Source organism: Chroicocephalus ridibundus, chromosome 5 (assembly GCF_963924245.1).
Source record: "Chroicocephalus ridibundus chromosome 5, bChrRid1.1, whole genome shotgun sequence".
Lineage (NCBI taxonomy): Eukaryota > Metazoa > Chordata > Aves > Charadriiformes > Laridae > Chroicocephalus > Chroicocephalus ridibundus.
In genome coordinates, this window is record NC_086288.1 from 7288334 (window position 1) to 7310755 (window position 22422).

The 22422-nt window shown below is 45.5% G+C and overlaps 1 protein-coding gene across 3 annotated transcripts in view; it reads left to right on the plus strand.

Annotated features, from left to right (window-relative positions):
* Nucleotides 1-4129: 4129 nt before the first annotated feature.
* The window catches only part of SLC4A4 (solute carrier family 4 member 4), a 207645-nt gene continuing 189352 nt past the window's right edge, over nt 4130-22422 (plus strand). For 2 of the 3 annotated variants that reach the window (XM_063337113.1, XM_063337114.1), the window contains exon 1: nt 4131-4254. In XM_063337113.1, coding sequence (XP_063193183.1) covers nt 4244-4254 — 11 coding nt within the window. In that variant the 5' untranslated portion in view covers nt 4131-4243. Of the gene's footprint in view, nt 4255-22422 lie in introns of all 3 variants that reach the window. The other variant, XM_063337111.1, reaches the window with a different exon arrangement.

The following is a 22422-nucleotide window of genomic DNA, read 5'->3' on the forward strand; positions in this document are numbered from 1 at the left end:
AGTATTTAGAGATCCATTTTGCCCTAGAGCTCTTTGTCGTCTGTCGGTAGGTATTTGGGTGTGGTTAGACCTTACTAAGAAAAGGCCAAGGGCATTATGACTTCCTTGTAATGAATGGATTTGATTAGAATTCACGTAGAGCAGGGAGTCTTTCTAGAGGCTGGTGAAAATCTCCACCCCAGCCCCATTTCTCATTTGCTCTCTTGTCCTACCTTCTGTTACAAATGGGTCGTTGCCCCTGGCATAATGTTGCACAACCCCCGTTTCCAGTGACTTGCAGCAATATTTTCTAATTAAATTGTTTATTGGTGTTCATCTATTTGTTTGTTTAAGGCTGAATGCTGAGTGAGCGAGATAGATGTCTCTCAAGTGGCTGAAAGAACAAGTTCAGAGGCAGTAGAGAGTCATTAAAAGGTTATTTAAGAACTTAAAAACAGCTTTGCTGAACTGTGGATTTCTTTTGATAGAAGCTCCATCAAAACAGTCACTAGTAGTATTTCAGCCTCATGTGGATTGTCTCAAGTGAACGTTTCTCATATGCTTGTAGCACAGAATTTACTATTTGCACAGAATTGTATCTGTTAAAAAGTTCAATTTTTCCTTGTCTTTTTCATTACAAAGGTGGCCTTTGTTATCTTTTTCTGCAATTCTGGCCTCCTGAATCATAGAATCATAGAATTGTCAGGGCTGGAAGGGACCTTAAAGATCATCTAGTTCCAACCCCCCTGCCGTGGGCAGGGACACCTCCCACAAGATGAGGTTGCTCAGAGCCCCGTCCAGCCCGGCCTTAAAAACTTCCAGGGACGGGGCTTCCACCACCTCTCTGGGCAACCTGTTTCAGTGTCTCACCACTCTCATAGTGAAGAACATCTTCCTAACGCCCAGTCTGAATCGTCCCATCTCTAGTTTTAATCCATTCCCTCTAGTCCTACCATTACCTGACACCCTAAAAAGTCCCTCAGCAGCTTTCTTGTAGGCCCCCTTAAGATACTGGAAGGCCACTGTAAGGTCTCCTCGGAGCCTTCTTTTCTCCAGACTGAACAACCCCAACTCTCTCACTCTGTCCTCATAGGAGAGGTGCTCCAGCCCTCTGATCATCCTCATGGCCCTTCAAATCCTTCAGCATTTTCTTATTTTTACATGACTTCTCAGCTTTGCTTGACATCTTCATGGAATTTGGCTGCCTGGGATCGAAGGGGTTATATTTGGTGGTGTCAAGTGGGGGACTCTGCCAAGAGACTTACTGAGCCCTTCCTCAAAGAATATTTTTCTTCCTTTTCCTTGCTACAGATGAAAATGGTGGGATCGGGTCTGGAGTAACTCCCCATCAACTCCACTAGATGTTTGGGTACCAGCTAGAAAGCAGCAAAAAGGGCTTCCCTCTTCCACTAGGTTCTCGTCAAGTTTACTGTGTCATTTGAGGTGTGTTGGGCAGCTCGTGTTTTTATATGACTTATTGTTGGGTTTATTTTCCATAATCATTTGGGAAAGCTGATGATTTTTTTTTTCCTCCTAGTCCAGGAACAATTGCTCATCCTTTCCCATCACTGAGGCAGCTGGTTGGAAATAGGCAAAGATTTCACAACTTTTCAAAGCCAACTGTATTCCTTCCCTGCTGAGAGCCCTCTGGCACTCTCCTTATCTGTCGTAGACAAAAAACGCAGCCTGTGTTAACATGCTCCATTGCATTTCTGTCTCTGCCACCTCCTAACCTGGCACAGCCCAGGATTATTCTTTACTTTTACTCGAGGATTGTGTGTGATTGGGCTTAATCCTGTGCCCCTTTGTCATCAAGGGATGTCACCTAACTCGCTTCACGCTTCTTTATGGAAACTATTGGTCTGTTTTCGTAGCGATGCTTAGATTTGCAAGGGAGCCCAGCTTCTGTGTTGAGTGCACAAGGTGAAGTTTGCTTGGGCTTTCAGAAATGCTTCCTGCCCAGCGGTGCCTTTTAAGCCCCGGGTGGATTTGGCCACGTTCTGCATGGACTTTCAGAAGGAGCTTCTAGGTATTGTAGCGTTCATGAGAAGATGTGCCGCAGTGTGTAGTCACTCAGTGATTCCAAACGTGGAGTATTGCTCTGTAACCACACACAGCATAGTTCCTGCTCGGCAATCATAACAGCTAATTATGGTTTCAGTTTTTGCTCTCTCATGGTCGCCTTTCCTGTAATCTCTTAGTACACGGGGTCTGGGTTTTGGTTTTCTTATGGAGAAGGATTCTCTGAAGGTTTTCTGTATAGAAGCCTGGCCAACTCCTGTCCGTCCGGATGACTGAGAACCAATGGGTGTCCCAGTGCTGAGGCATATATACCCCTCCGCTCTGCCGGCACTCTGGCAAGAAAAAAGGTGATGTGTAGAGACAGTTTCACTGTATGGTTTTGGAAGGGAGGTAATTAGGTAGCCAGCATAGTAGCAAAAACATGGCTGTACACCCAGGTCATAGAGTTAGAGTCATCCTGGGGCTGTTGAGAGCTTTGGGGTTTATCAAACTGAGTTTGAGGTATCACAAAGTGAAAAGGAAAAACAGAAAGCAAGCTAAACTGTTTACTGCAGGCCTCCTGAGTTGAAAGCCTCGAAAGTGCTCAGCGTATTGCAAGAACATCAAATATGCCAACTGTGAGGGTGTCGTTTGTGCCCTGGGCTTTTTTCAACTGCCCCGCACTCTTTGGTCTACAAATGACCTGATTCGCTTGTGGTGTGAACCGAGTATCAAGCTCTGGAGCTGCGTTGCTCCAAGATAAAAAGGCTGGATCTGCAGGTTCCTGTTTGGTCAGTCTGAACCGAAGACAGAAATCTTGAGGTTTTTCAAATGCCAGACTGTTTTCTGCTCGTTTCCATGGTAGTGCTGCCATGTGCTTTCCGTTCTTAATCGCTGGTGAGCTACAGTGACATATCTTGTTGGCTCAGAGAGGGCACTCTTTGAGGTTCAAGTGCTGTCTTTTTGGTTCAAAGAAGACCCTGCAATAACAGTTAAATGCTCACATCCCCCTCTTCTCCCCTGCTCTCTATGCTGTGAGGCTTCATGCGTAGACCAGGGAAGAACGCAGGGTACCTGGAGCTCGCCGGGCAGCTGGCCCCGGTGTTGTGCGTAGCTGGGGGGAGTCGGGAAACTCGTCTTTCGGAGAGGGAGCTGGAGTAAGGCAGTGAGATTGGGAAGCCTGGCAGTAACTCCTAAACCAGAAGATAGCTCTTGGGGTTGGTTGGTGGGCTCGCCTTGAGCAAGCATTTGAGATACTCAGCCAACTGGGCCTTCCAGCCAAGTCTTGTTTGGTGAGGATGGCAGGGATGGGTGATGGGATGTTCTTGCTCTCTGTCACCTTGGAGACCTGAGCTGTTGTGGGGAAGGGCTGTCGGAGTGTGCCCTGGGTGGTGCTTTCAGCCTAACTCATGAAAATCAATCCCATACTGATGTACTGACCCTCCTGAAATTGTCCTTGGTGCTTCTGGATTTCCCAGATTTGGCCACAGGTTAAGCAGTTTTGGGTGCGCACATGTATGTTGTGGGGTTTTATTGTTCCAGTTGGCTACTGCGGCTTTAGGCCATGTCTTTTGCTTTTACTTCTTCCTTTCACCAGTGAGTGTGGATTAGGAATAGACTGGCTAATCTGATGCTTCAATGATGGCCAAAATAGCCTTGGTCTCCCTGGTCGTTCTTGAAGTTGTAGTGGCACAACCCACCTGATTTCATCCATCTCCTTGAGAGTCTTTCCTCCTTTTTCTACTTGTGAAGAAATGGGGTCTCTGTGTGCGTGGTGTTTGCTGTATGAGAGGGGGGCAGAAGCCCAATTCTTGTGATAAAATAACAATCTTAACTGCCTTCATCAAGTCCCACAGTTGCTTGTCTCGGCCGCAGAGAGGGGAAAAAAAACTTCTTGTTGCTCTGTGATAATAAGCTGGTCTGGTGTCCTGATGGGAATCCACCTCCAGCAGAGCCCCAGGGGCTGCACAGCTAATTGCAAAGAGTTTTAAGGTGAAGCCTGGCTCAGCCAGGCTGCTGACTGTTTCACCTGGCAACTAACAGTCCTTTTTTTTTTTTTTTTTTAATTTTTATTTGCTGCAGTTTGGCCCTGGGCCCTTTCAGAGGCCTCTGAGCACAAGATAAATAATCTCTTGTATTTGTCATAGGTACCTGTACAGTTCCTGGTGTGGCTGGCAGTCTCTGAGACTCTTGCAATCCTCCGGCGTATGCTGCTGTAAAGCTGAAAGGGGACTTACTCCAGAAGTACAAAGAAAGAGCAGAAATGCATCCAAGGTAACGGAGGAAGCCCACAGCGACGGCTGTGGTCGTTTCTTTCTGACCAATTCACAACCAATGTATGCTTTAGCTGTACAAATGACTTAATATTTTGGTCGGGAGCTTCTAGCTTGCGGTTATATGACGGGAAGAGAGGAAAAAGGTTAAGGTAAACAGATATTCTCCAGTGCCTTTGGGATTTGGCTGTGGGCTGAGCGAGTGTGCCCTGGGTTGTCGACCGGTGGGAAAATATCTTGTGGGAAGAACCTCAGCAGTCCTGTGAACCTAAAGGAAAGAGGGATTAGACTCTGGGGTTGCTCCGTGCCTGGATAATGCCACAGAAGAAAAAGGAAAACTGGCCCCTGCAGAGTTTAAAAGGTAGCGTTAACAATGGGACACTGTGTCTGTGCTACTGTTACAAAAGGTTTTAGCATTTAATTACAGTTGACTTTTAAAACAGGCTTTCTTGTAGGTAAAAGAACATTTTATTATTAAATCTGCACTTACCTTCACAGGCTCAGGGATTTTGAGTGTTTGAATTGGTCGCAGAGGCAATTAAGCCCCCAAATCCCTTTTGAGATGAGATCATGCCAGTTCTTTCCGTAACAAGGGTGTACAGTGTTTATTCCTGCTTTTTACACAACTGCCATTTGATTTTTTTTCTTTTTTTTTTTTAATTGTCTTTTGGCTCAGATAACTAGAGCTAACCTCTCTTCTTTCATTGCTGCAGCCCTGTGACTGTTGCCTTGTAATTATAAGGCACCTGGGAGGAATTTAGTCTAACAGTGATCTTCCTTCAGCATGTTGTTACATCACCCATGGAAAGACCAGAGCGATAACCCTTTGTCCTAAGGAAATTGTAGAAAGTAGAGCAGCATAAGCATGCTGGAATTACTATTTTGAAAAAAACAATGTGTGGCTTTGCTAGGGAGAGGACCGGATGACCTCAAATGAAACTCGCCTCATGGAGAAAGGAGGTGTACCACTGAGGAAGTCCAAGCTTTGGAACAAAAAAGTCCAGGAAACAGACTGCTTCTGCTTAAGCTTACGCGGTCTCCTGAGATGACATAGTGAGGTAGAACCAGTGACAGCTCGGAAAGTCATGCTGCTGTTTAAAATGTGCCTTCCTACTATGATAGGATGTGCTTTAATGCTAGCTGTGATCCAAACAGCTGACGAATGACCAAAGCTTGGATACAGACTCCCTAGATTTTTGGTCCCAGCTGCCAAGCAATTGAACGGATGCCCAAACAAGAGTGATCTCAAAGGATAGTACTGTCCCACACTAAAAAAGGAACAGTCTATACCACAGACATTAGGAGTGTCATCTGAAAATTAGCGTGCTGTCCCTCTGTCTGTCTTGAGATGAGAGTTGTTAAGATCTTCTGTTGTTAAGTTCTCAATTCGATATTTGAGGTGTCCGGTGTCCTTTAGCTTTTAACTAATGTGGAAGCTCCCTTGGTCACTGAGAGGTTTCAGACCAGTGGCCTTCAATGATGCAGGGAGCAGCTGACCTCTCAGAACTGTTAGAAATTGTTTTCTTAACTTAGTTTCCAGTTGCTAGGAATGCGCGTTTTAACGTGGGCTTAGGTTCTTTGTCAGCCGGTGCTGGATTCTATAAAACTTGGAGCTGTGGAATCACACAATATGAGGAGATGCCTGACGCTGCGTGATTGTTTTTTTTTATATAAACAACTAATAATGTGTAGCTTCACTTAAATGATAGTCTTTTTCCCCAAAACGTTTTGTTTACACCTTGTTCAATAACGGGTCATATTGGTATGCAATGGCAGGTGTCTCACAAGCGTTTGACTACGTTGCCTGACTATTCCTGGTTGTTTTTCCCAAAGAAGAGGAAACGCCACTGTCACAGGCTCATATGCAGTTCTCTCTCCAAAACTCTTGCATGGAGGCTGCCGAGGAAGCGCGCCAGCTCTTAGATATAGGAGCTTTATGTTAGAATGCATTAAGTAATGGTTGGAAGGTCCCAGCCACAGGAGACTATGCAAGGGGTATCTCTGGAAAGCAATCTCAATGCTGTCTGAAAACAAAAGACTCCTAAAGTTTCAGGAATGACTGTCGTTTGTGGTTATTTGTGTGGTTGCGGTTTGTCCCCTTTGGAAATGAAGCCCCACGCTCTCGGGGAGACAACCTGAATGATGGAAACTGAGGGAACTGAAGTACCTTGGTATTTCTGAGGGCGCCTCGCAAGGTGCGTACCCCTTGGAGAGGCACTCGGAATTAATTCCTAGCTCTTGAACGCGTTGGCTGAAGAAGGGGCCGCTGGATGGTGCTGTTGTCTAGTGGTTGGCCAGCATAAAAACTGGTTACTTGAGAGGCTTTACCTGTACCGTTAAGGAGTTCCGCTAGCAAACCGATCTTTTTAAAAGGTAAGGCTCTGGCCTTCAAGACTGAGAAGCGTGGTGGTGATGTGTAATATGTAATAATGTTATATCTTCTTAAGAGAAACTTCTGCCTCCTGGTCAAGAAGGGGAAGTTAAAGCAGCGCGGCTAGTTGTGGGCGTCTGGGAGACCGTATTCATCAAGGGTATAGAATGGCGAGCAAACAAGTCAGCGCCACCACATAAAAATCCCAAGTCTGAAAGGTAGCAGGTAAGGACTTGGTCTAAACCGATGCCTCTGAGCTTTCGCCAAGTTGTAAATTTTTATTTCAAATAAGCTGCTTGCTTGAAAATCAAAAGAGCGATGAAGAGTTAAAAAAGGAAGGAAAAGTCAGAAGTTGTTTTAGGAAGACAGTTTATCCCAGAGGACAGGAGTGAGGATGTGTATCCGTGCGCCGCAGGGGCGAGTCTGCACACAGACTTTTCCAGAGGTAAAGAGTAATAAGTCCAGAAGAAAAGCTACGTGTGTGTACAGCTTGTGGAGTTACTGAGGTTGAAACAAGCATTTCAGAGAAACGCAGTACCGTGCTCTGAGAAGGCTTGCATGGTCAGACATCATTCTTGCTGTTGGCCTTGGAGCAGAATTGCCGAGTCTGAACCTCAGATCTGAGGCAGACACTGTTGGGATCAGGGATTGCATGGAGTGAGGGTTCAAACTAAGATGACCATGGGATTCTGTTTGGCTCTGGGTGATGGTTGAAAGCCATGTCCTGAAGGAAAGTGCTTTTTAGCAGAAGGTTTTCAAACTTTAGTTTGCTCGAGTGTTGTGACAAAGATGTTGGTCAAGAGGGGGTTTTTAATATGATTAGTGTTTTTGAGTACCGTTGCTTTCACGCGCACAATCCAAGATGGCTTAAAGCGTCTGTCTTTTTCTTTCTGGAAGTGAAGAAGGGAAAGTCACTCCTTCAAAACCTGTCGATGTTTAAAATTAAAATAAGGCAATTGAAGTGTATTCTCTGACTTGACCTTTGGGCTTCCTTGAACTTAAACAGTCCGTCTTTATGTCACTTTATCTGCCTTTTACCATGCGTTTAAAATAGGGCCATTGCTAGTTGCCTGCCTAGTCAGGAGTTCAAAGTGAAGTAGTGTTTATGACACTATGTGTTTAAAGCATGGAGCTCTTTCAGAGGAAGAGCTTGGAATTGGACTGCTTCCAAAATCCAGTTTTAATAAACTGCGTGTGACTTCAGAAAGGAACTATTTCTTCCGTCATTTTGTTGCTGTTGTCACAAACAGCGTGTGTATCTGTGTACGTATGCCTACATACGCGCTTTGTGCGAAGCTTTGGGATACTGACTGTTGTGACCTCTGGATTGTAAAATCCAGTTGGAGAATGCATTTGTGTAAGGACTGGCTTGCCTCTTCTTTTTATTTTGTGTCCGCCAGTTTGGGCTAACAATTTGCAAAACTCCTTGACTCCAAAGAGTGTTTGTGGAAGCTGAGAAGACGGAGGGTTAAGCATTCCCTGTAGGAATGTGGGGCTAGCTCGTGGCCTGAGATGGAGTGTTTCACATGCAGTTCTGCTTCCAGCGCTTTGTTTTCTCGGCAAAAGCTGTTGAGGATGTCACATGTGGCTGTTTTGCCCTCTGGCATTCAGGGAAGAGCTAACTCTGCCTTTTTAGCTCCCAGTCCTGGCATTCCTCGTTCAAAATTCCTGGCTGACTACTCGAAGCTTTCCTGTTCATGTCTGTGCAAAGGTTTAGGAAAGTTATTAGAAACTAGCGATAGCCAGAGGGCTGATAATATAGCTCCAAGTAAATGATTAGAGGGTGCAAGGTGTCACTCTTTTTATGTTTTTTTTAGAGTATGCTGCCAGCTATTCTGTCTGTCTGGTGGAGTTTGGACAAAAAATGACTTATTCCTGTACGAGAGAGCAGTGCTTAATGGTACGAGCACTATTGTTTTGTTACTTATCGACTAGTTTTGTTTCCTCCACTCTCGAATGAGAAACTTTGGCCGCGTGTGTTCTTGTCACGATGCCTTCTGTGACCTTGCAAAGAAAGCCAGGGAGGCTAACTGGGAGAGAGCGCCTTAAAATTGCTGTGGGAACGAGTTTGAAATACGGTGTGTTCGGAGTGGCAGCAGGATAATAAAGGTTCTGCTCAGCCAAGCAGAAATGCTGAGTTCACGTTGGGGCGGGATCAGCTATCCAGCAATGAGCTCACCGTGGCTTCTAGTAACGGAATTTCAAGTTGTCTCAGGTTTAGTGAAAGCATGAAAGATAACAGTGAGAAAGTAAACCTGCTTTCCTTGCCCTGCTCCTTTCCCTTCTCAGCCAGAGCGCGGCATGATGAAACGGCCTCAAGTTGCGCCAGGGGAGGTTTAGGATGGATGTTAGGAAAAATGTCTTCACGGAAAGGGTTGTCAAGCGTTGGAACAGGCTGCCCGGGGAAGTGGTGGCGTCGCCATCCCTGGAGGTATTTAAAAGATGGGCAGATGTGGCGCTGAGGGACGTGCTTTAGTGGTGGGTTTTGTCAGCGTTAGGTTGACGGTTGGACTCGATGATTTGAAAGGTCCCTTCCAACCCAGGCAATTCTGTGATACACTGGTCATGGGCCACGCAGTTCTGTCTCCTCGTCCCAGCAAGGAGGACATCCGTGCTGTACAACACAGCTTCCCAAAGCCGCTTGGGCTGCTGGCTAGAGGGAGCTGTGCGGGTGACGAGATGCTGCTGGTAGAGGGGTAAGGAATTGAAAGAGGATGTGGGTCACATTTTTTTGAAAATTCTTGATCACATATGGGTTATGGCTTGATGCCACTGGAAAAGTAGACAGCGCTTCAGGTTTAGTCATGCCCTGTGCTTATTATAGTTGCGTTGTGGGATTCCAACAGCTTGCCAACTGCAAGTGCCTATCATTAGATAGCCCAGCAGCGGAGCAATCTGCCTCCTGGGTGGGAAGAGCCACTGACAGCTGCCCAGAGATCCTGGGTGGGAAGAGCCGATGCGCAGACAAATGACATGCTAATCCCGAGTAGGGAAAGGGGCGTGATGCCAGCCGTGCAGGACAGGGATTGTTGCCAGGCAGGTGTCTGCGGACCTGGTGGCTACCCAGAACAGGCATTCCTCTACTTCTGCCAGCGCTGGCCTGGCTTTCCCAAATTAGTAAACGCTTGGACAAAGCGTAATAGAAATAACATAGCTGGGAAGCTTACTCTGCTGTGCCCAGGTGCGTGTGAGGGTCATCGAGAAGGTTAACACGGGCGTTTCTGCAGTGTAAGCTGCATGCAGGAAAATTCTTCTGACCGACTTCCAGCTTGCTTGCTGAGCTCTGACTGCAAGGATAGCGGAGAGAAAGCCTGAGAGAGCTCTCCAGGGAATGAGCAGCAGGACGGGCTTCGGAAGGACAAAGTACTATGCTGAAGTTTGCCTGTCAGCAGCTGCTATCTTCTAATATGAAATTACAGCTCAAAATGTAGACAACGAATATAACAATACAGTGGTGAAAGTGAATTTCAATGCTAATGGCTGATTTTTTGTTCTGTTTTAACTCATCCCAGAGTTAACTTTGAATTTACTTACATGATTAAGGCATCACAACTGCCTGTTTTCGAGAAGGACTGGCATTTACATGCAAGCTTAAGTATATTTACGTAAGTGCGATGCGGACTATTCTTGCCAAACTATTAGAATTTCCTGGTAATTGTGTTGCTTAATTTATGGCCAACTGCGTTTAAGAATGACCTCTCCTAATGTGGTATTCAGTGACTCTATTGTAGTAGATAAACTCCCCAACTTAGCAATATGACATTTGTCTTCCTTGCATAATAGTCTAAAACCCCTTTAAAACAGAAAGAAACGTATATGTTTGGATTTATTAAGTTGAGGTAGGTCTAAACTCTTTCTGTCTGAATGTTGATAATGCTTATCATTAAATGGAGATGCTGGCACGTGTGTATAGGAGGCCTATGATGTGTAATAAATACAAAGCCCATAAATATTTAAGGCCTGTTACATCCAATTCAACCTTTAACACATCCTTTAGTACCGTTAAGTTGAAAATAACTTAAGATCTAGGGAAACAGCTTAAAACAAATCTGGGAAACTCTGTCACCTAAGGAAAATGGAAATGAGGTTTTAAGACAATACAAACCATCATGGCATTACCTATAACGTTTGATTTATTAGCACGTGCTTCACGCAGAAGCCTTCAGCTGCCTGTGACCAGAAGACCCTTGGCTCTGCCCACCCTCGGCCCCTAGCCCACTGCGCTCCCCCCATGCCCCGATGGCGTCTTCTTGGGCATGGCCATTGGCCACGTGCTGGGCCTGGTCTGGAAGGGCAGACCCCTGGACGGTTGGTTTGGGCAGCCTTCTCCCACTGGGAGTAACTGGGAGGTGAGACACCCACCATCAGATAGTTGATCCAGAGCATAGCTGTCTGGTGACATGTTTTAAAGTCCCGGAGTCATGTTGGGAATATCCTTTCCCTCTACCTGAGGCGACTTGGCCGAGCAGATGGTGGATCCTTGAACAGAGGTTTCAGATGGAGCATGGTTTATCAAGAAACGATGCATTCCTGCGGGGTCTCATTTAAACATGCTGAAGCTCTGGAACATAGTTGATGTTTATTCTCACAGGTATCTAAAAGATCTTTTGAGCAGATGTGCGCTTGCTTGCTTGCTTGGAAAATGTGTCTCTTAAGAGTTGTTTTGGGAGTTGAGAGTCAAGTCTTCTAATGGGAGGGATGACGCAGCCAACACATCTGTAGCACTGGAACTGTGCTTCTGTCCTCAAGTTTTTACCTGTTTGCAGTGGAGAAGAAAATTCATCTTGTTTCGATGTATGTATTGGTTTGAAGGACTGAAGGTGTTCAGGATGACTGTTAAGGGGAAAGCAAGGGGTTACTGACGTACTATAAACAAGTATTTCCAGGGCTTAGGATTCCACATCTGTGGACTGTGGCGGTGCAGGCTTAGCTAGTAGTACTAACAGCCGTGGTTTTGGAGTCTTCATCTTCTGTCTTCTTCCAGTGAGTCAGCATCTATTTCTGTGCAAAAAGTCATAACATGAAACACCTTAAAAGGGCTGATCCCTACAACAATAAACAATTAAAAGGAAAAACTGAATCCTTGCTGCATTAGAAAATCAAAGCTAAATTGAGCTTCCAAAGAGCACCGTTTTGTGATGTCCTTGATAACAGCAGCAACAATAAAGGTCACGAGAGCTCTGTCATCCTGAGACGTGATGTTGCTTGCTTAGAGAAGTGGACCCCGCTGAGATTCAGATCAGGTACGTCTGATAACGGAGATGGAACAGCCGTGTTTATTTCTAGAATGTGTCAGCCGACCTGTTTCTGGTCCTTGCTCTTCTGTAACAGTCAGGTGTTTATTTACATGGTCCGAAACTCAATGACTTCTCCCGTAAGAGGGAGAATACGGCTTCTCCCGTATCTGAACACTTCGTACCTTTCCTTCGCCTTTTGCGTGCTGATGCCATGAGATCTTAGTGACAAAGATGGAAGGGGAACGGGGTGTTCCTCACCTAAGATCACACTGGTGCCAAAAAGGACGGTTTCACCCTAATCCTGGCGGCACATTCCTGCCCCCGTCCCCAGTGCGTTGCTGTGCTGGGGGAGCAGGGTAAGGTAGGATTAAGCCTCAGAATTCTTGTTACTTCCCTTCCTGCCCTCGGCATAGTTTAGAGAGGTTATTTTTCTTGGTAGGCGACCAAATCTGAGGTCCAGTATATCTTTGGACGTATTGCTTTTGAGGACATTTTGTTATTTTACAAGGAATTAAATCGTAAATACTGGTGGTGTAAAAATACAATTTTGGGAGAATATGCATATTATAAAATATCGTGATGATGTAGCGGACATAGAAATCTATCAAACTGTTTGTAAAATGGTCAGAAGTATGGTGTTTGCTTTGTGTGCTAAGCCGTACCGAAGCAAACAAAACCAATCAGGAATCTTATTGACAGACTCACACAGGTGAAGAAAGCGTGCGCTGGAAAAACTAGATGGATAAGAATGTGTCCACGCCTGGGTCTTTTGTATATTTAGACCTTTCTGTTTTAAAATATTAACAGCGAATTTGGAACTATAATATAACGATGTGATTATAACACATTTGTGGTCACTGCAGCTACACTGTCTGCAGTACCATGCTGTAACCCAAGGTGATAGATGCTGGAGGTCAGCGACTGGTGCTCTGCAGGTTGTTCCTGTCATACCCTGGGCGAGTCTGGTGCTGGTGGAATGGCTGAACAACTTGTATTTTTCTTTTCTGTCTCCTCTACTGCAGATATAACTTATTTGTGTTACTGATAGGGGTGCTGGGGCAGAAAAAGAAAAGCCTGCTTTTTCACGTCCCAGGCTGAGCGAATCTTTGATCTCATTTCGAGCCCTGCAAGCAGCGCTCAAAGTTGGTGTGCACGATGATGGGTGGGTAGAAGCTTTAAAGCACTCGGAGTTGGAGGAGAAGTTACAGTCTTTTAGGGCTGAAAAACTGTTTTCCTCTTTGTCTGCTCCACTAAGTCGGCCATCGATTTATTAATTGGGAAAGGAATGGAGCAGGGAGGGATTTGGTGTTTACTGACAAGCGACTTCTTGTTCATGGTTAAATTTCCTTTTCTGGGGCTGTATGCACGGTGACTGTTATGGTGCGATGAGTGATTAAATAGGAACGACCTGTCAACAAGAGTGTTTTCTTAGGGGGGAGGATAAGATGAGAAGAGCAGGACAGCCAAGCAGACCAAAATACCACTGGAGACAAGACAGGGTGGATGAGAATGAGTTTCTCTAGTAGTGGATGGAGTATGCAGATGGGGCCAGGTGAAGGCACAGGGGAAAAGGTTAAGCCCTGAACAGAATAATCAGGTTTTCCTTCCAGATCATGCCTGCCCAGGGTAGGCAGAGGAGAAGGCAGTAAAGAGAGGCCAGATTTAAGCGAGCCCTTACAGAATAAGGGAGAAGAACACTGGATTATGAAGCCAAAGTTCAGGATATCTCCTAGAACCTGCAGGAGAGGTACTGGGACTGCCCTGTAAGCAGGGACTCTTGCGAGGATTGCGAAGAACACGGCTCCGTTGCCAAGGGAGAGGGGAATATGCTGCTTAGCAGTTGACGGGACTTTACCAGCAAAATCTGGATGCTTCTGTAGCTTTAGGCGCTTCTCCATACAACGCCAAAGACAGGCTGCTGTTGTAACGTTTCCGGGAATGCTTGGTCACAAAATAAACGCGGATGCTAAACATTACTTAAGCGTTATACCTGCCTGAGTGATTTGGTGAGAAATGTCTGTTTGTTCTGCTTGCTGCTGGAATGCGGCATGTTCTGCGAGACGGGATGGAGCTCCGGCACCAGCTATGAAAGCCGCAGCAGTTTGGGACTTAACAGGAGGCATCTGTATAGCTGCAGCACGGTCCTCGGTGTAGGACCGTGACTCCAGTGTTGTGCCATTGTACGTCGGAAAAGATACATGAAATTACTTTTTCTTAAGTCCATGGGAGCTGTGTTCAGTGCTAGTTCCTAACACGGCACTTTTGGCAGCAATAAAAGAGACCGTGTTTCATTGGTGATCAGAACTGCCTTTGGGGAAATTCAGCTGCCCGAGGAGTGGACTGACTCGCGGTTTATGACATTGGCTAATGACACTAAGTGTGTTCAGAGCGACTCAAAGGAATACAGGGCTGCCACATTATAAATCTTGCTTCCTGTTTTTCCGTGAAGTTTGGGGAGAGATCCTCCCTCAGGCTTAACTAAAACCTACTTACTCTTGTAAGCTGGTTGGTAGCACAAGGTGGGAAATGGATATGCAGAAGGATGATGGGAATGAAAGAGGATCCTTTCATGGAGCTCTGCAAATTTGTTTTCCACCTCCAAAAAAAAAAAAAAGAGTCTGATTAGGTTCATGTGACTTTATAGCATGTGGGAGAAAATATCTGTAGTTGTTGAGCCTGCAGGACTGTGTTAACCTTTAAGGTGTATGGGTTGACTGCTGGGAGCTGACGGGACAGTTGCGGTCCTCCTGTTGTGGAACACTGCAGTATGGTCAAGTGACTGAGAGAGCTCCATCTCCCTAAAAAAGCAAGAATTGCCCCTCCCTTGCTTAAGTTCCTCTGAAACTTTTTAACTGCTCCTTTTCATGCTTGTACAGCTCTGCTAGTATTATAGCTCAGTTGTGCCGTCTTCATGATAACAATTTGTGGGAGGTTTTGAGAGGGCTCGACACTCAAATCATCCCTATTCCTGTGGCGGGGATGCTGACGCGCGGACGGCGAGTAACGTGCCTATAGCTACTGATCTCAGTGCGACGGCTGAGTGTAGGTGGTGGTGTAGCTTTTATCAAATTATCTAGGGAGAGGAAAGATTGTTTATGTTTTCCTGTAGTATGTTGGGGGTCTCTGAACATGGTTTTCTTTAGGACTCGAAGAAGTTCTTCTGAATCCAAATCTAAAGGTTTTAGGTCTCCCTTCTACAAATTTAGAAAAAGGAAAGTGGTGAGCACATTTAGATTTTATTTTGCGTGGTCGCCATGTAGTATTTTCTGTTGAGCCTGCTTAGATTTGTAAAAGGTTCTGCATGAATGTCATAGATGAAGTTCTGTGGGTTCCAGTGCTAGTGACACATTCTCGCTGCTTCCTGGTATTCAGTAAAACCAGTGGACTTGAAATAAATAATGTCCAACTGCTCTAAATTTAGCATAAAATTAAGATAACTTGTTGACTAGTGTTATTGTTCCAAAGAGCGTAACGTTACCCAAGAAACCAGCAGGACTCACAGACGTGTTCTGTTGGAGAGTGTTCACACAATATCCTCCATAAACTGTTGTCTGTTGCTACGATACAATTGGAGAAGATCAAATGGTGGATAAACATTGCATAACTCATCAAAGAGATCAAGTAACGTATGTAGGTAAGGGACAGAGTTGTGGCATGGGTAGAGATCTGGGGAGGGGTAAAGATCTGAGACTGGAGAAGAGTCCCAGAAATGCCAAGTGCCAGGGAGCAACGTGGAGGTAGATCAAGAACCTTGCCAGTGGAGGAAAAGAGAGGATGGCATAGCGTTAAAGCCATGTGGGCAGGGAGGAATAGACATCCGAGTTAAAATACTGGCAAAAGTTCTTGTAGGAAGCTCCACGCGTGGCACATCTTTCTCGATCCCATGCTGTCTTAGAAGGATTTCTCGTTCTTCCCGCAAAAGGGAGTATGGAAAGCTTCCTCAGGAAGTATTCATCGTAGAATCACAGAATGGTTAGTTGGAAGGGACCCTGAAGATCATCCAGTTCAAACGCCCCGGGTGGGCAGGGACACCTCGCACTAGACCAGGTTGCTCAAAGCCCCATCCATATTCCCGCAAAAATATTTATGTGAGTTGGTGTTTTTTTTAGAATTTTGAATTATTTTACTTTATTCCATCTCGTCGTTTAGTTAGGTGCTTCGTCATTTTAAAGAGCTGACCGCTCTCTTTGTGATGACTGTTTTTTATAATGTGAATTTTTCACTCTGTCAGAGTAGCCAGGTAACAACAGTTGTCTGCGTTTCCCCAATCACCCCAGACTCCCGACAGTTGTTTGTTTCTTTCACGTATTTATGCAGATTTATTGCGTCCATTCTTGTCTTCCCGTAGCAGAAGAGATCAAACAGAAGATAAACCACTCATGCCTGCAGCAGCGCTCCCTCGTTGCCTAACTGCCTATTCTTCTTCTTCTTCCAGATGCACCTTACTCCATCCCAGAGCGGGCAAAGTGCTTTGGTAAATAGATTAGCTTTGTACTGTGTTCTCGGGGTCAACAAACGGAGAGCCTGGAAGGCTGACAGAAGAGGGAGGATTTTCCAGCAAGCCGCTAAATCACCGCTGAAGATGTGTTGCCGCTCAAACCTGAAGTTAGAGGAAGTTAGCTAAACTCTTGGAGTCGATTAGTAAGAAAAGGCTTTTGGCAGGTTTTTCAACCTGGTGCTTGTCTAAGTTGGCAAAGAATTTCAGGCGATTTCAGGAAAAGCGAATTCCCCCACTTATTTTACTGGGCGCCAACTCGGGCTCGGAGATGACACTTCCCAAATTGAGTTAAACTTCACTGCTTTTCAATACGAGGAGGAGGAGGAGAAAGACCCTGTTAAAAAGAGCTGCAGAGACGGTTTTAGAGCTCTTGTTTCTGCTGACCTTTTAATAATGCACAGCAGGACTGAAAGTAGCAGTGGGCAAGTTCCTCGGCTTCAGAAAAATGAAAGCTATTTTCTGAAGCTGGGCTGCTTCAGCCAGTGACATTTGTGGCGCATAAAATTTTACATTACCATTCTACAAATGTGACAACTGGGTGTCAGCTCAGAGAGGAGGCAGCCGCCTTTATGTCTTTGCATCACGGATAAATTCCGTTGTGTTTTGGGTTTTGATGCCTTTAGTTTATTACCCATGCTCAAGTGTGAGAAGAAACACTACAGACCTAATGATAATCGCTTTTAATTAGATACTGCATCAACTCCTGCCGTAAATTTAAAGGATATGAAAAAATAGGATACCAGCAAGGCTAGAGTGAAACTTTGTAGGTGTAGCTGGAAGGGAAGAGAAAACAAAGATGGAAAAAGAAAATTCATGGGTGTAGAGGACCACAGGAGTTTGATATGGACGGGATGCACAAAGGAGGCACCGTTTCTGTCCAGCTCTTCCTGCATAATCACATTTGGGCCATGCTTAATAAAGGGGAGAGTGTCAATGCAAGAGTTCTCTGCACTCTCACCAGCTTGAAAGCTTCCATCCGTTCCCTGGCGAGGAGGACTTGAACGGGCAAAATCGTTGACGTAGGAAAAAGCAGCTTTTTACCAGGTCCCCTGGGCAGCCTGATAGGCTTTTTCTGCTCCTAGCTTTGCAGTACAGCTGGGAGAACTGGAAAGAGGGAATTTCTTGAAGGAAACCGGTAAAATCTGGGCTTCCTTTTTATCCCACGCCTGTGCCAGCAGCTGGGAGAAGAGAACAAAGGTATGGTTAAAACTGTGATCAGGTCGTTTGGTGTCGGTGGAGGGAAGACAGAAGAAGATGGATGGTACTGGTGGAAAGGTACTACCAGCTTAGTAACACAGTTCTTGTTTTTTGGGTTCTTTCTTTTCTGTATTTGGTAGCAAAGGAATTTTGGACAAAAATTCTGGTCGCACAGGAGTCTGAGCCATTTCAAACTGCCACGCTCTGTCCTGAATGTGAAATAGAAAACTTAGAAAACTGTTATGTAAACAGGGTCTCGCAAAATTACCTGCTTAAACAAGGTGTCATCGCGTGCCTCCTGTAACATGAACAGGAGCCAGTGGTGCTGTCCTGCAGGAGGCAGGGTTTGGATGTTATGTATTGGGATGTGGTGAGCTGTTAAGTCTCCCTGTGTCTTTTCTGCCTGCGATTGTCTCTACTGCAAAGGAAGTGCTTTAAAAGATCGTCTTGTAAGTATGTAACTGGGTGATTTGTTGTTGTTGAACCGCGCTGTAGTCCATGGTTTGCAATGTGTCAGAAGAGCGAACAGCAAAAGATAAATAGGGATCCCAGAAGAGTAATAGGAATTAATAAGTGTTTTCAAGTGGTAAAATAATTTTCTTGGATACTGGGTGGTGTGGACAGAGTACTGACGGAAGAAAAATGAGGGCATCAGATCTTGTTGGAACAGTGCAGCTCCTTATTCATGATGCTTTATTCCTCCTTGTCTTTGTTTCCTTTGCTGTCATTTCCCCGTGGAGAATTCCTTTGTCTATAGGCTCTTCCAGGCAGGGGTTCTCCTGCCAAAGGCACCACAGGATTCTGGGTTCAACTGGGACAGTCCTTCAGACCAACAAATGACGGTACCGCATTTGCTGTCCCCCTGGCCGGAGCCCTGTGTCAGCAGAGCTGATGGCTTTGGAACACTGCCTTCCTCTTCCTCTGGAAAAAGCAAGCTCAAAGCTTTTCAAAACCTGAATTTTGATATTCTTAACTTGATGCATTAGGTTTGTCAGGTTGTTTTTATCTGCTGTCTACTGTAGCTTGTTTAAAATCTGCGGTGACAATAATATGCTGACAAACATAATGCTTTTTGCTTTCAGCTTTTCAAAGTTACTTTAAAAAAAAAATAATCCTAAGCCTTTAATTTTGTTTACTGCTTGATGCCTTGAACTCTTCAGGCTTTCTGAAAACCAAGCTTTTTGTTTTTTAGAAAAAGGAGGAAAAAAACGTTAACAGGAAAATTCTTAAAGGGTTCCTTTTGAAAGCCTTGAGCTTATAAATGGATCAATTATGTCAAGTTTTCCTGGGAATAAACCTGCACCTTTAAGGCTGAGCACCGCTTTGCTTCCAGAAGGGCATGGCTGGGAATAGCCTCCCTCCGCTGCAGGGTCCCTGCGCTTCTGTGTGCCTCGATTTTCAGGCTCTGAGAAGGAACTCCTCCTTGCTTCTTGGACGTGGAAATTAAAGCGTAGAGAAGTTCGAGACACTTGCCTGGGCTTTCAGGGCAAGCCAGTGGTGTTTGCTGAAATCCAAGTCAGGGCCTCTGAGAGAAATCCCACTGGCAAAACAACTGCGAGGGACAGGTTGCTGCGCTTCCTTAGTGTTAATAACACAAATAAATGAACTCCGTTCTTCTGTGGTTCTCAAAACGCCTTATAAAAGGAGTTTAGGATCTTTATCCGCATCCTACACACAGGGAAAGCCAGGCCATATGCAACAAAATGCCGTTGCTCAGGCCATTTAGCAGGATAGTGGCATCCTGAGGAATAAATTGCACATCCTTTCTGTTCCAGATGAGTGCCCTAGCCACTAGGCGCCTCCGCCATCCCCTGCGACACCACGCTTGTGTAAGCAGCTTGTCATCGCTCGGCGGGATTCGAGGGGACTAATTGGCAGCGCTGGTAGCATGCTAGCCAGGCGAAGTGTCGTTCTCCGCGGTGCATCACGTTGCGCTGCCTGCATGTAATCTGAGATAATGGAAGCAGAGGGAAGCGATGCCTGCAAGATTATACAAGAGCCAGTGCGGTGAGGACAACGCATTTCTATAAATACAAGCTGCAGATGCCTGACCCTAACGGGAACTAGAGCAAGCCCTACAGCTGATAGGGGATTTTGGTGTTTCTGAAGGGCTGGGACGAGTATCCTCCTTTGGCAAGCACAAGCTACAACTTACACTGTAGATGTTCTTCTGTCCATTTATTTGAATACTATTTCCCCTCCTTTCCTCGCCAGTATTAATTCTGGGGTCTTATTTCCCTGCTTTCTCTCCTCCCAACTGCTTGCTTGATATCTTCTTCCCTGCTGTGGTGGGTTCACCTCTAATAGCCTAACTCTGCATCCTTCCAAGTCGTTCTAAATTACCCACCTCTGCTCCGGCAGGAATGGTGACAGGTCCTCTTTAGAGCTCGTGACAGTCCTTCCCTTGATACCGACCAAAAATCAGATGAATAAAATATGTTTGGCAAGTGCGTGGTAGAAATCTTCAGACAGGGTATATATAAACTAGTAATTTTATGGCGTATGGATGTAGTAGTGCATTTTGAAGAGACTCTCAATGCTACCTCAACAATTACAGCAGATGAAATAGATTTCTTTTTTTCTTCACGTGCCTAAACAAATATGTTTGGGACTGAACTGGGTCTTTTCCAAGGGAATGTTCTGCTTCCTCGTGTTTTCAGGAGGGATTTAGAGGGCGATAGCGACACGTGGTGAAAGTGAGCAGACTGGGATGGTGCGGCGATCTGACTCCAGCCTGCCATCCCTGCGAGACAGGTCAGAAGCCCTCTGGTAGGGTGCCCAGAGGCTTGGCGAGGCGGGGTGGTGCAAACAGCTTCCTCCCCTCTTCCCAAAGCGGGCCTTGGAGAAAGAGGCGCACAATGGGGCGTGGGGCGTGGACTAGGGGACTTATCGCTTGTAGATAAGAAAGAGAAACTGGTAGCGGCATCTTGAACGTCCCTAAGGCAGAGCAGGTGAACTGCTGCATCAGCAGTTCTGCCTTGGCTTTCAAAGACATCTTTTGGCGATCAGCTGCCTCCTCGGGAGTGTCCTCCTGCCGCAGCTTTAACAGCCATATCCTGGCCCTTGGTGCGTGCCCTGCCTCGGCAGGGGCAGGTTTTGTGTGTCCCGTCCTGCGAAGCAGGCTCTCAGGAGAAGGAATTGGCTTTCACTTAACCTTTGTATCTCCTTCCGCAGCTTATCTTTAAAGGCACATCTCAAGCCTTCAAAGCCACAGTGTGCTCTAGTGCCCTGTTACTTGGTTGAAAACTGTGCTAGCTGTAGAAGCCAGAAATGTACATTTTAATAGGCAGTTAAAAATAGCTTTGTTTGTTTTAAAGCACCCTCCCCTACGTGGTATTAATTTCCATGGAGTTGAAGAATTTTAAATTCTCTTGGTTTCTGTGATGGCTGCACACTGAATTTGGAATATTAGCCCTTCCAAACAGAGTTTTAATGACATCAACAGTAAGTTCCTTCCAATATACCGAAATCCTTACAAACTGTTATGTCTTAAAGGAGAGATAACTGCTGAATACTGTGCTCTGTTCTACTTCTGTGTCTGTGCATTCTTTTTCCTTTTACTTGTACGTTTGAATTGAACACAATTCAGTTCTTCATTAGATGTTCTTGGACTGGTAGCAGTATTGCTTTGGCTTTATTCTTAAGCACAAGGTGATGTAAGGGTGCCATTCCAGCTTCCCAAAGAAAAAAAAACCCAACGGCTGGTTAGCACGCTGTGGTTATGTGTTCAGGTGTATCAGAATTATAAGTTACCAGATCATTTGGCAGTACCGACTTCATCTGGAGCAGGTAGGAAAACGCAGCCATGTTTCTGTGTCATAAACCAGAACACGTGAGAGCATGCGGTAACTGAGCTGGCTGCGCCAGAAGAGATGGTGTCTAGTCGGTCATAGATGTTGTTCCATAAAATGCTGAAAATCCTGCATGGGTAGGATTGTGCCATCCTGCATCCTGGGCTAGTGCCGTCTGGTGCTTTGTACTGGGTGGCTGTGGAGACCTTGTTCTGCTGCGACGTTTCCCAAACCAGGCTCGCTGGTTTTTGGCACCGTACCTTCTATTTCTCATTTACTCTCATGGTGATAGGTTTGGCAGTTGCCTTGTAGAGCTTCAAGCGGGAAGATGTAGCGATGGAGTAGGGAGACACCTTCTTGAAGGAAGGGGATGTGTGCTAAGAGCTGCCTGAGACCTGAGATACGTGTAAGGACCCTGTTAAACTTTTTTTATCCAAGTAAGCTGCGGGAGATGAGAAAGACTGCGCTGCATGGTGCTGGTCTGAATGTTATTTCGATCACTTGGTACCATTCTTTAAATCAGAAACGTTTTAAAAAGTTTTGAAACTTGTTTTCCCGCTTTCCCAAAAGCCCTAGCAAAAAGGTAGCAAGGAAGAATAAGGGTTGTGAAGAGTTAATTATGGAAGGAAAATCTCTTCTGAGGCTTAACTGTAGGCTAATAATGAGTTTCCATTGCCTGGCGGTATGCTGGGATGCGAAGAAAATGGGTAAGGCGGAATGGGGCTAAAGCTGGTTGTGTTCCCTCCATGCTGCAGATGAGTTAAGTCCATTCCTCTTTGTCCTTCCCTCTGTAAATCACAGACCATAGCACCTTCTCTGTGTGCCTGGTCCGCTCGGGTACTGAACATTTTGGAGCAGAGGCTGTCTCCGAGTCTGTCTTTGTACAGCACAGCAGGGTCTCAGCCCAAGCAGGATGTTGGCAAGTTCTGGGCAATAATATCCAAATGCTATAGTCAAAGCTGTCGTTACCACAGCTACGCTTGCTTCGACAACTTCAAAAAAAAAAAAAAGAGAGAGAAAGAAAAAAGAAATAAAGAGAGCAAAAAAAAAAAAAAAAAAAAGTACTTCAGCCATA